Source organism: Sarcophilus harrisii, chromosome 2, assembly GCF_902635505.1.
Source record: "Sarcophilus harrisii chromosome 2, mSarHar1.11, whole genome shotgun sequence".
Classification (NCBI taxonomy): domain Eukaryota; kingdom Metazoa; phylum Chordata; class Mammalia; order Dasyuromorphia; family Dasyuridae; genus Sarcophilus; species Sarcophilus harrisii.
Genome location: NC_045427.1, coordinates 436,158,285 through 436,172,104, shown reverse-complemented (window position 1 = coordinate 436,172,104; position 13,820 = coordinate 436,158,285). Strand labels below are relative to the sequence as shown.

The 13,820-nt window shown below is 36.3% G+C and overlaps 1 protein-coding gene across 7 annotated transcripts in view; it reads left to right on the top strand.

Moving 5' to 3' along the window:
* Window positions 1-13,820, top strand: part of WHRN (whirlin) — a 120,588-nt gene that overhangs the window by 42,008 nt on the left and 64,760 nt on the right. For all 7 annotated transcript variants that reach the window (XM_031954179.1, XM_031954177.1, XM_031954175.1 and 4 more), the window contains exon 3: window positions 7,222-7,347. In XM_031954179.1, the coding sequence (XP_031810039.1) occupies window positions 7,222-7,347 (126 nt within the window). The remainder of the gene's footprint in view (window positions 1-7,221; window positions 7,348-13,820) is intronic.

Sequence of the window (13,820 nt, the reverse complement as noted above, 5' to 3'; positions counted from 1 at the left end):
AAATGTTATATAGAATATATAATTGATCTATACTATATGTATATATGCCACATATGTGCATATATCTTCACATATGTTATATACACTATAAACACTATGATATATAAATATACCATGTATATTTATATCTTATGTATATAAAGACATACATGTATTTTTATTTAGTGTATATAATATATCAATATATATTTAATATAGGGGGCAGCTAGATGACAGTGAATAGAGCACCAGTCCTGGAGTCAGGAGGCACTGAGTTCAAATATGACCTCAGACAATTAACACTTCCCACTTCCTGGATGTGTGATCCTGGGCAAGTCATTTAATGACTCACCAAAAAAAGCCATATATATATATATATATATATATATATATATATATATATATATATATATATAGTATAGAATACATAGTATGTCTTACTATATACTCTATATAGATATACTCTACATGCTATATATGGCTTATATATAGTATATATATTTAGTATGTAGTATACATATATAGTATATTGATAGTTATATATACATCTTATATCCTAGTTTGTGTGTCTATATGTATGTGTGTATGTGTATATATATATATATATATACACACACACACACACCTATAATGTACATATTTATATACAAGGTATATAAATATAGGACATGCATATATATACTAAGTAAATATTCATATATTTCTTCATATATTTTTTCTTTCTTTTTCTTTTTGGAAGACAAGTGGTGTTTAATAACTTGCCCAGGGTCACATAGCTAGAATGTATTTGTTAAATATCTAAAGTAGGATTTGAACTCAAGTCCTCCTGACTCCAGGGCTGGTACTCTATCTACTGTGCCATCTAGCTGTCCTTGTCTTCATATATTCTATATTTACTACTTAGATATCATATAGAGGGACATATCAAAATATATATTATATAAGTAAATATTACATATATAAATACGCTACATATGGGTACATGTGAGTGTGAATATGTTTATGTATATATAGTATATGATAGTATATGAGAGGCAATCTTAGAGGGAAGGGACTAGCGGTGAAGGGATCTAGCAAAGGCATTTTGCAGAAAGTTGGGTTTGAAACGAGTCTGGAAGAAGCCGGGGAAAGCCAGAGGCAGAGGTGCAGCCAATGAAAAGGCACAGTACAGAAGCAAGAGGCTGGTATTTTGAGTCTGGGATGAATGGCTAGTATTCTAGCAGTTTAGTTGAAACATGGAGTTGATAAAGGAAAGTTAGAGGCACTGTCAAGCTAAGGAGTTAATGTTTTATCTTATAAGAAATATGGGAATGCTCAAGGTTTTTGAACTAGAAAGTGATAGATTGGAACTTTAGGAAGATGAGATTCTTACAACTATGGAGTGGATGGTTTAGAGGAGGAAAGAGCTTTTAACAGGGAGACCATTTAAAAGTCTATAACTGAGTCTAAGTGAGAATTCATAAGTATCTGAAATAGCATAGTCACTTTGTGAAGGTATAGAGGAGAGCAGAGGTGATAGATATAATGGAGGCATAATTGAGAAGATCTGGTAATTTGCAGGATCTAAGAGGATTGAGCTGTCAACAGTATCAAAGGCAATCAATTAATTTATCACCTAGTCAATTCATAAGCATTTATTAAGTCCCACCTGTGTACCAGGCAACATACCAGCTAAGGAGGATTCAAAGGGAAAAAAGGAAAAAGAATCTGTCCCTTTCCTCAAAGAGTTTACTTCACTTGGGAGAGGAAAGAACACATGAATTTTGTTATTTCTTTGAACTTTGCAGTGTTTACAATGATTAAGATTGCCTTAGCAAAGTGTCTGGTATAGAGTAGGTACTTAATAAATGTTTGTTGACCTGGCCTGACTAAATCCCTGTAGAAAACTGTGTTTTTATAAAAGAAAAGATCATCCCTACCTTCCACCATCTGCCAATAGGAGTCAAAAAAACAGGCTATAAAAATTCAGTCTTTAAAAATCTTAACCTGAAAAGAGTGATCTTCACGAGGAATTTCTCACCTTTGCTTTTCTACAGCTGAGGGATAAGCTCTTGCTGTCTCTGAAGTCACCATATGGTCAGCACGGTCTCTGGTCTAAGTCAACCTGTTTGAGCAGGTTGGCAAATAGGACTCCCCCAGGATGCCCCTGTACTCTAGCCCTCACCACATTCTCTGTGCTCCCACCAAGACTGTTGGGGCAGCGGTCTTACCTATTTAGTCTGCTTGGGAACCATTCTTCAGACTCGAAGCCAAAGTTGAGTCTGACATTTCTAAAAAGCATCCTACCTAACATTTCCTGATGCCATCCATCTGTTCATGGAGAAGAACAAGATGCATGTACCTGTTGCTCTCTGTGTTTTCAAATGTGCTATGATCACTAGTGTTATTGCTTGCTTGACTGTATATATTCCCAAGAACTTCACAAATCATGCAGCTTCTCTCTAAAAAATTTACCTTAAATCTCTGCTAATAAAAAGCATCTCCCAGTCACCATCCATCTTGGCTGCCATAATACTCTGTGGTCCATTTGCTTATAAAAAATGAGGAACCAGATCCTTTCAGTGTATAAACTACTCCCCATTTGTAAGCCGGGCACTTGAGGAAGCAGCATTAATTCTTTGGCACCCAGGGTACAATTTAGTCTGTACAGGGAAGGCCTGTGTGGGATGAGGTTTCTTTGTAATTATGATCCTCACCCCCACCCCAATATGCATTGTGGCATTGTGCATAGCAGGAAAGCAGCTGGATTTAGAATTGAATGATGGATGCTTGAATGTTAGCCCTGCCATTTAACTACTGTAATCTTGGCAAGAGCTTCTCATCTTTCTGGGCCTTTACTTCCTTTTCAAAAGAGTGGAGGTTGAGCCATATCTGGAGTTTTTAAAACATGAACTTGTTTAAAATACATATATAATGTATAAATTAAAATGCATATATAAACCACATGTATATATTTATATATACATATATACAAATATATACATACACACATATATAATTAGTTTCCTTTGTAATTGTATGTATTTTATTTATGCATTTAAACACATTATTCTGAGAAAAGGTATTTAGAATTTACCAGACTGTAAAAAAAAAAAGATCCAGGACACAAAAAAGATTAAGAATTCTTGGGCTAGACAATTTCTAATGTCCATTTCAGTTTTAAATTCTATCACCCTACTAGCTATTGTGATTAAATGCTCTTCTCCATACATGGTAGAGTCTGTCACTTTTAGGACATGTTTGGAATATTTATTAAGTATTATTTAAGAGGATAGTAAAAAAGAATGCTGAAATTAGAATCTTGAGGCTTAGATTCCTGTCCTGTATCTGATACTTAATAAATGCTTATTCTTAGGCAAGTCATTTAATTCTTCTTTCAGCCTCAGAATCTCTTTTCCTGATTTTTAATTTTTTAAAATTTACTCCACATTTTGCTTTTCCTCAATTGCATGTAAAATAATTTTAAACATTAATTTTTGAAACTTTGAGTTCCAAATTCTCTCCCTTCCTCCCATCCTCTCATTAAGAAAGAAAACAATTTGATATAAATTATTCATGTATATTCATGCAAATCATATTTCCCTATTAGTCATGTTATGAAAGAAAACATAGACAGGAAAAAACCTCAAGAAAAATGTGCTTTAATCTGTATTCAGACACCATCAGTTCTTTCTCTGGGGATAGATAGCATTTTTCATCATAAATCCTTCAGCGTTGTCTTGGATCATTGTATTGCTGAGAATAACTAAGTCATTCACAGCTTATCAGATTACAATATTGCTATTGCTTTGTACATAGTACATTTCACTTTGCATCAGCTCATGTAAGTCTTTTCAGTTTTTTCTGAAAGCATCCTACTCATCATTATAACACAATAATATTCCATCACATTCACATACCATAATTTGTTCACATTTTGATGAATAGCCCCTCAATTTCTAATTCTTTGCCACCAGAAAAGAACTGCTATAAATATTTTTGTAAATATAGATCAATTTTTTTCCTTTTTGTTTGTTCTCTCTTTTTGGACATAGACCTAGTTGTGATATTGCTAGATCAAAGGGTATACATGGTTTTATAGCTCTTTGAGAGTAGTTCAAATTGTTCTACAGAATGGTCAAATCACAACTCCATCAACAATTCATTAATGTCTCATTTTTCCTATATCCCTCCAATATTGGTCATTTTCTTTTTTGTCCCATTTACCAATCTAATAGGTATGAATAGTATCTCAGAATTGTTTTAATTTTCATTTTGCCAGTCAATAGTGAGTTAGAGAATTTTTTTCATATGATTATGGATAGTTTTGATTACTTCCTCTGAAAACTGTTCACATCTTTTGATCATTTATTAATTGGGAAACAGCTCTTATTTTTATGAATTTGATTCCTTTTTCATTTGAGAAATGAGCTCTTTATCACAGAAATTTGCTTTAAATTTTTTTCATAATTATGATATCTAAGTGTATTTCCCTCCATTCTGTTTTCCTCCCTGTTTATTCTATTCTCTCTCTCCTTTTAATCCATCTCTCTTCAGTATTTTGTTTCTGACTACTTCCTCCCCCAATCTGCCCACTCCTATCACTCCCACTTTGTTCTTTTATCTTTTCCCCCTCCTACTCTCCTGGGATATATGATAGATTTCTATACCAATTAACCTTAGAATCTTTAGGTGCAAAATGAGAATGCTATGACTTAATTATCTGCTGTTTAATTTTGTTGTGGAAAAAAAACAAGCTGTCGATATTAAATTGCTACAGATATACAAAGAGTTGAAATAATAGGATTCTAGAAAACTGTTCTTCTGAGGAGAGACCTTGGAAAACCTGGTCATCTGAACAGAGGAGGACATGATGATTTGGGGGACTCAGTGTCAGTCCTTATTGCTCTAGCAAATGATTAAAAATTTGAGGGCATCCTTTCTGAAAAAGAGAATAGTCAAAGATTTTACTTGGGGAAGGGTGCAAGAGATGATGGAATATAGAAATAGATTAGACTTTATTCCTCCAAGGAGTTTATTTGATTAAATGATAGGACCGCAAAACAATTTTAATGAATGACTCAATATCAACTTGGAGGTCTCTAGTAGCATGCCTCCTGAATCTATCCTTGGCCCTGTTCTTTTCACATTTTTCTAAAAAATTACTTTAATGAATGATTAAATTTGCTGATCAAATTTACTGATAACATGAAGTTGGAAGGGATAGCCAACATGTTGGGTGACAATCAGAATGCAATAAAAATCTCCGCAAATAGACCAAAATAATGGGTTGAGACTAATAATGAAATTTTAGTAGAAATTATGACCTACAATTGGATTAATAAATAAATTTCTTAAGAAGAAATAGATGAGGCTAGATGTGACTTTGCAAGTGACCACAAACTCAATATGAATCAACATTGTGACATGACAGCCAAGAAATTGATGGAATTTAGAGTACTTTAAGGAAGTGCCCTATATAAGGTCTAGAACGTTAGTGGTGATAATACTGTTATACTTAACTCAGTCGTATTATGTTTGTTTTTGGGAGCCATCACATGAGGACTCATGAAATGGCTGGCCTGGCTGGTGAAATTGTATTTTACCTAGGAAAAAGAATAATTAGAAGGGGTGTGATAGATGTCTTTAATTAACTGAAAGCCTGTTAAGGGGAAGAAGGATTAAATTTGTTCTGCTTAGTGACAGAGGGCAGAACTAATATATTGTGTGACATTTTAGAAGTCAGTTTTGGCTTGCTATTAGAATAAAATTTCCAAATAATAATAATAATAACCTATGAAGGCAGCAAGGTAGTATAATGGTTAGAGTACTGAGCTTTAAAAGAGGAAGTCCTGAGTTCAATGCAGACAATTCCTAGCTGGGTAACATTGAACAAATCACTAAACCTCCTTTTGCTTCAATTTCCTTATCTCTAAAAAGGTGAAAATAATAGCACCTATATCCCAAGGTTGTTGTAAGGATAAAGTGAAATAGTATTTGTAAAGTACTTTCCAGACTTTAAAATGCTATCATTATTAAATGGAATGGGGCTACCTAAAGAGAGAACAGGTTGTTTTTCTCTGAAGATCTTCAGGTAAAGAGGGCTAGAAACAACCTTTGTTGGGGATGTAAATTCTTGGGATTGAATCTTTTTTAAAATTTATTTTCAATTCACAGAACAAAACAAACATTTCTATAACACAGTACAATAAAAAAGATGATTGCTTGTGAAACTGCCAATCTACCACATATAACCCTCCAAATGTGGGTGATGTCGGGGATGAGATGGTGGGGGCAGAAGATAAGGTAACTAGGATAGGGTAAAAAAGAGAGGTTGAGAAAGTAAATAGTAACAATAAAAAGAAGGGAAATTGGGGTTGAATTTTGATGATGTAGGGGATGGATTAGTGGGTCTCTTCTAATTTGGATGCTATGCAATGCTCAGGATGGTAGAAAATTTGGCCTGAGTTTTTGTTAGGTAAAGCTCAATGATCTCATTTCCCCACTTATTTTATAAGCAAATTATCAATAGGATGATGGTATTTTAGACAATAGAAATAGCTCCCATTTTTCTAATATGTGGAAGTTTATGAGGCACTTTCCTCATGCTGATCCTGTGAAGTAAGATCTCAGAGTTAAAACTGGAAGGTACCCTGGAGAAGAATTAGTCCAATCCTCTTATTTTTATAGATGAGTCACTGAAACCCAAAGATATTAAATGACTTCCTTTTAGGTGAGTCTCCACACGTGTTAGAAGTAGAGATTTGAACCTCAGTTCTCCAACTCCAAATGTAGAATGCTTTTCTTTGTATTGTACAGAAAGAAGAATCATCATTATTCCTTTTCTATTAGATGAAATATTGCAAGGTGATGTGACTTGCCTAGAATCATTCAGCTAGTAAATATCAGAACTAAGATTTGAACTCAGAACTGAAAAGGAATTTAGGCTAGCTTATCACTTCCATATTACAGATGAGTAAACTGAGGTCCAGAGAAGGAAATAATTTGACTAGGATCATACAGCTAATTAATGACATACACGGATTAGAACACAAAATATTGTGGAGGTGCATGTGTTGATTTGGGCAATTTCTTGTAAACAAGTTTATGTGCCCTTCAAAATGCACTTTATATTTCCTACTTATTCTAAAATCTGTGATGATAGGAAAATCATCATTAGGGGTATGGTTTGGTGTGCTTCAGATTAGGACTCTCTAACTGATAACTTCCCTCTTCTTTGCATTGCCCCCTTATCCTCTGCAGGTAAACCTGGTACTTGGTGAAGGAAGGTCTCTGGGCCTTATGATAAGAGGAGGAGCTGAATATGCTTTGGGGATTTATATCACTGGTGTGGATGCAGGGTCCGAAGCAGAAAGCGGTGGTCTCAAGGTAAGAGCTATCCTAAAAATCCCACGAGCTTCACTTTCAGGCGGAAGAGTAGGGAGAGAAGGGCTATCTTTGCAATATTTACCTTGACATGATAGTAATCAGGTTGTTGTTTTCAGTCATGTCTGATTCTGTGTGACTCCATTGGGGTTTTCATGACAAACGTAATTTGGCATTTCCTTTCTCCAGCTCATTTTACATATAAGAAATTGAGGCAAACAGTGACTTGCCCAGGATCACACAGTTGGTGTCTGAGGCTGGATTTGAATTTCCTGATTCCAGGCCCAGGGCTCTATCTTCTTCTATACCTTCTAGCTAGCTTTTTGCTCCCTAGAAAAAACTTTTAAAATTCCTGTAGATTGAGAGACCAACACATACCCCATTCACAACTTATGATTTTTGTGACCTCAGGAATTCTTATTCGTGTGCCTGTAAAGCAGACAGGAAAAAATCCTTGAGCTAGAGCTAGAACTAGAGATGATTAAAAGGCAAAAACTGCTTGGGATTCCAGGCTCCTAGAAGTCAAACACTGAGTCTCTGTCATTGTTACAAACTAGTATGGTGTTAAGGGTTTAATGAAGTTATGTTTATTTGTTTTTCTGATGAAGGTGATTACAAGAAGGGAGTTGGACAAGCTTCTGTATACAGTAGATGCTAAATAAATACTGATTGACTCAATGATGTGGAGTCAGATGAAATCCAGGGCTTGGACCTGCATGTCCTTCAGATTCTGATTTCTGCCACTGTAGCTAACTACCGAGTTTTGAGACATGAACTCTGAGGAGTAAGGCAGCTTATCTCTGCCACTGCATTTTAGAGAAGTTGCTTAATCTCTATGGGATTCATTTGAGAACAATATAGATCAGACCTTGGTGATGGATGGTTTATTACCTAGCTTGGCAGATAATGCCCCAAATCTGTAGACTGGAAAATTTTCATCAACTGAACCTATGATTTCATTTCCACCTCCTCCTACGGAAGGATATATTGGGGGAAAACATTTTGCATGAGAACTAGGAGACCTAGTTCTCATCTGTCTCTAACTTGTGAGTTTGGGCAAGACAATTGACCTTGGTGGGTCCCAAGTTTTTTGTGGAATAGACTAGTCAGGATACTTGGGCCCTGCTGTACAGATAGCAGTGTGACTGTTAGCAAGTTCTTTTACCTGCTTTGGGCCTGTAAAATGGTGGTTATATTTCTTATTGCCTTACTCACTATGCTCCTGTGAGTGTTTTTATAAACCTTAAAGCACTCTAGATACCTGAACTCCTTTGATTACTGAATTGAAGCAACTGAATGGACATAGATAGTCCCTAAGATCTCCTGTGTCTGTGGTAATACTTATACCTATTCTGTCTTGCTTCTTCTAAATGGAGTTAAGAAAACATAAACATTTTCCTGTAGGAGACACATTCTACATACTTAAACTAAAACCTATCTTGGAATTTGGAAATATCCTTCCCTCCCCCCCTACTTTCTCCCTTTTCTTGTCTTCTCTCCCTCCTCCTAATGCTTCTTTTCCCCCTCACTTTAACCCAGCATGGTAATGGAAAAAGTTCTAGATTTAGAATCAAAGGCACTGGCATTCAAACCCAACTCTTATTATTTTACCTCTGTCACTTGGTCAGGTTATGTCACCTCTTTGGGCCTCAGTTTTTTCATCTATAAAATAAAGTATTTGTACTGATGAAATTTAAGGTTCCTTCCAGCCTTAAACTTATTGTCTCTCTTTCCATTTCTTTCTTCTTTACAAATAACATGGAAAAATAGGCATTAGAAGGAGGATGTTTATTTGGCCACTTTTCAAGAAATTCTATAGAGGCATTGATGATTTTGGGCTTGTGATTACATTGTGGGCAATAAAATGCTTTATTTGCACATAAAGTGCCTTTCACAAAGCACTTGCCATCTACAATATCAAATGCAGTAAAGTATTTTATATTCTTCACTACAGTTACTGCTTTCTCTTGAAAGCTCTTTCAGATGTATGAACATCTCCATACTCTGTGCTTTATCAGAAGCCCATTTCACTAATGCACTTTTCAGTGTGGATAATTGCACAGGGAATACATGGGGAAAGGAGATTGATCATAGAAGTGGCAAACCAATCACACACATTATTTGTAAGTAGTTTTCATTTTTGGTTAATGAAACAGCCTCGAGGGTGAAAACCCTAACTCTTCCTACAGAACTTTGAGCTTACACCCTGCCTATCTTGGAATGAGCTTGGCTTGGGTCCAGATCAAGGAGAATTCCACCTCCCTTCCCACCCATTTACTCAAAGTCTCCACCAACTCTTGTTCAAGTTGCTAGGTCATCTGGTTTCCTCCAGCATCTACTCCTAGGGATATCAAGGCACAGTGGAAACAGCATTAAGGCTTTATAAGAAAATCTGTTCTGGGCCATCACTGTAGGAAACTCCATTGGAACCAGGGAGGGAGTAGGTAGCTAAGGCAAGGAGAGACTGTAGCTCACTGGGAGGATGTGGACTGTGCTTGAATAAAAATGAGACCCCAGAGGGGGGACTTTCAAAAGGGCTGCCATACCTTTCTACTTAGAAAGGGGAAAGACAGGTTTTCTTGACAGGAACTGTTGAAACAAACTACCTAAGAAAGATGTTACGGGAAACCTTGAAAAAGAAAGTCATGATATCCCAGGGATTCCTGGATTCTTCTTTGGCAGGAAATACTTTTCAGACCCAAACATAACCATCTCAGGTCTTTGTAACAGTCAGCTGCCTGTCTGTAGGCAATCTCCTTATAGATCTACCCTCTTTTTCTTTTTCCTTTCAAATGTCATCCTGTCTAGGATCCAAGATAAATCACCTTGAAACACTTTCTTTTCTTTTAAATGCTATCCATGTATTCATCTCATTCAACCTATACAGGATCGTGATAAGTATTCATCCAGTTTCTTCCTTAGACCTTCAGGGTTGGGAAACTTGCCCTCTGGGAGCCCATTCCCTTTGGATATTTCTAATTGCTAGGAATTTTTCCTCCCACAGAACTGCAATCTTCCTCTCTGTTAATTTCCACCCAAAGTTCCAGCCACAGAGGGTAATCTGCTCCTGGTGGAACAAACCTATTCCTCCATTAGCCTGACAGCCCTTCAACTGGTGAAGAAAAACATCAAGTGCATCCCCTTTGTTTTCTCTTCTCTCAACTAAACAGAATGATGCATTGAAGCAGTTAAATAGCACAGCCAGCATGTCAGCTGTAGAATCTGGAAGGCCAAAGTTCAAATCCAGCCTTAGACATTTACTTATCTGTGTGTGACCTTTCTTAGACTTACTTTTCTCATCTGTAAAATGGAGATGATACTTACACCTGCCTCATAGGATTGATGAGGGAATTATATGAGATTAACATGTCCAGTTTATATATCCTGATTGATCATCTATCATAGAGCATTCTCTTTTCCATTCATGACCTCTTTTTGTCTACAAAATTTTTGCATGACTCTGGGTACATAGATATATAAAATAGGTGGACAAATCAAACAGTTATTGATAATAAATCATAATTTCACAACCCCCACTTTCAGTTATAAGATCCCATATGGGTCATAGAAACTGGGTCATTCATGGATCAGTCAGAACATCAGGATTCAAGCAAATAATCATGTTTAAATCTCTATAGGTATAGATATAGCTAGGTATGTATGTTCAGATGTATGTGTATATATGTTTATGTGTAGGTATGTATTTTATGTATGTATACATGCCCATATATACATATGTTTTTATATGTGTGCATATACACACATATTCTAGTTACCCCAGTTGGAAGCCATTCCCAGTAGTTCAAGAAGATAAAAGCCACCTGAATGAAATGTAAAAAGGTTCCTTGCGATCTCAGGAGATCCCAGACAAACTCCTAAAACTGCTTTTATGCACTTCTTGCCCAATGGACCCACAGTTGGGTCCTAGATCATCTACCTCAGGTCTAAGTTAGTCCAAACTGGCCCAATTGTGCACTTCAGTTTCCTCACTCAAAATATTCTCAGATGGTTTTTTTAATGGAAGTGTTGATATTAGCTTACTTCCCCACAGTTGCTCTAGGATCCTGCACATAAAAACTTCACAACTCCCTCATTGAGGATTTTTTGACTTGAACTCAATTCTTATGTCAACTGGGGAAATTAAAAGTATATCTCTCCTGGATAGATGTAAGAACTGGGGCTGGAACAAAAGGAAATTTGGTGTTTATTTTATTAGAAAAACCAGCTCAAGAGGAACTGTATGACCTCTTCTAGTTCATTTCCAGCAAATCTTGCTAAAAGACAGTAACAATTTATATTCCTGACTAGGATGTCAGCCTAGCCATTTAAATCTATTCACTCTGAAATACCCACATTCTTCTGAGATAAACCAACAAGCAGTTACCGTGGTCTCTGAAGCTGCCTTCCAGCATAATACCAGTGGCTTTTCAGTGAGTGACAGGAGACAGATCTCTGAAATCAGTCTAATTTATTCTTGCCTTTTGCCAGTCTGTCCATGTTCTCTCAGAAACACCAGCGTCTCTGAGATTTAAGTGAGTGGAGAGGGAAAAAATAATTCAGAAACCTGTACCTAACTGGCGAAGGTTGGTAGTCATTCATTTCCACTATTGGTGATTTAGTGTCTTTCCCAGGTGAGGCAGCTTAGCTTAGTGGAAAGAAGGTGGCCTCTAGAGTCCTGGGTTTGAATTTCAACTCTGATTTATTTGCTATAAAATCTTGAGTAATTCCCTTTCCTAATCCTTGATTTCTCTTGTTTTTAAAATACAAATGAGAATAATACTTATATTACTTGCTTTACAGGGTTGTTTTGAGGAAAGGGTTTTCTAAAATTTCTGTGACAATAAGTATTATTGCTATCATCCTTAGAAAATAGCTTCTTGGTTCAAATAGACATTTTTTAAAACATTTCCCTGAATTCACTGCCATTTCAAAATACTGATATTGGTTTAAAGAGAAAGAAAACACGGGTGGCATGGGTACTAATTCTGGCTTTGTAACTAACAGATTTGTGGATTTTGGCAGATTAATTTATATGGGCTGCTCCTGACCTCAGAAATTACCTTGTATAATTATTATACATGTAGATTGTATTTAATTGCAGGTGTATATGCTGTTTCACCTGATAGAATATATGAAGACAGGATGTATTTAGTTTTTGTATTTGTATCCTTAGGATCTAGCATTTTGCCTGTCATAGAGTAGGTCCTTATAGAAAAGAGCATTTAGTAATGATTGATTGGTTGATTGATTTGGGAAAAGAGGGTTTGAACCAGATGATCTCTGAAGTTCCTTCCAGCATTCTATGATCCAGTGAGTCTAGATAGAACAAAACTAGAAACTGATAAGTCATTATCTTTTTCCTCATATGTACACACACACACACACACACACATACACACACACACACACCATTATTTCATCTGAAAGAAATGTGAAGAAATGAGTCCCTGAAATATCTAATTATTTCCCTTCCCCCTCTTCGCTGAGCAGTAGTTGAAGAGGCCCCCATGTCAGTGCTGATGCCGCAAAGTGACACTCCCATCAAATTCTGGGCTTATTGATTTTAATGTTGCTGAGGCTCTGCTGTTTCTTTGAGCACTGCTTGTGCGCTCACCGGATGACTATCTGTTTAACATAATGCTCCACTCACTCCTTGGAACTCACTGATCTGTGTTCATGACATGCTATGAATTGAAAACATATGAAGAAGAATGAGGGCTGGAGGAGGGAGAGACTCTTGGTTGAAGTAAATATTCCTTGTTGATTTCCAAGAGATACAGGTGATTGGATGGTTTGAATTCCTGGTGTTATGACCATTACTAAATTTCGAGGGTGAAATGATTATTTACTGATAGACCTGTAAAAGGATGACACATTCCCCCTTCCCCTTCTGTCATATGTGGTACATATAACAGCTTGGTCTAGCTTGTGTATTGCTAGAAAACAGGATTCATTTCTTATTTGTGGCCTTTTCCTTAGAATAGTAGTCTTGACCCTTTCAGAGAAGGACATTTCTCTCAAATGAGGCACTTCATTGGGTCTACCCACTGAACTTGAGAAGGCTCCCTTCCTTGATGGAGACATGAAACATAGGCTTATAGATTCAGAATCAAGAGACATTGGAAACCATCAAGTCTAACCTCCTTTTACAGATGAGAAAACTGAAGTCTATCCAGGCAGTAAAACCAAGAGCTCCTGAATACTCCTCCCTAAGCATTTATAGCTTTCTATAGTGGAAAGAATCTTAAATGTAGAGTTGCAGATCCAAGTTCAAAATTCAGCTCTGTTGCTTAACATCTATGTGATCTTCAGCAAGTCATTTTACTTCTCTGAGACTCAGTTGCAAGATGAAAGGATTGAACCACAGATGATCCAAGTAAGATCTTAGCTCTAAATATATGATTCTAAGAGGGAACACATGAGTTTTGTTGAAGAATTGCTCAAGAAAAAAAACTGGTAGGATTTATTGAAAGAAC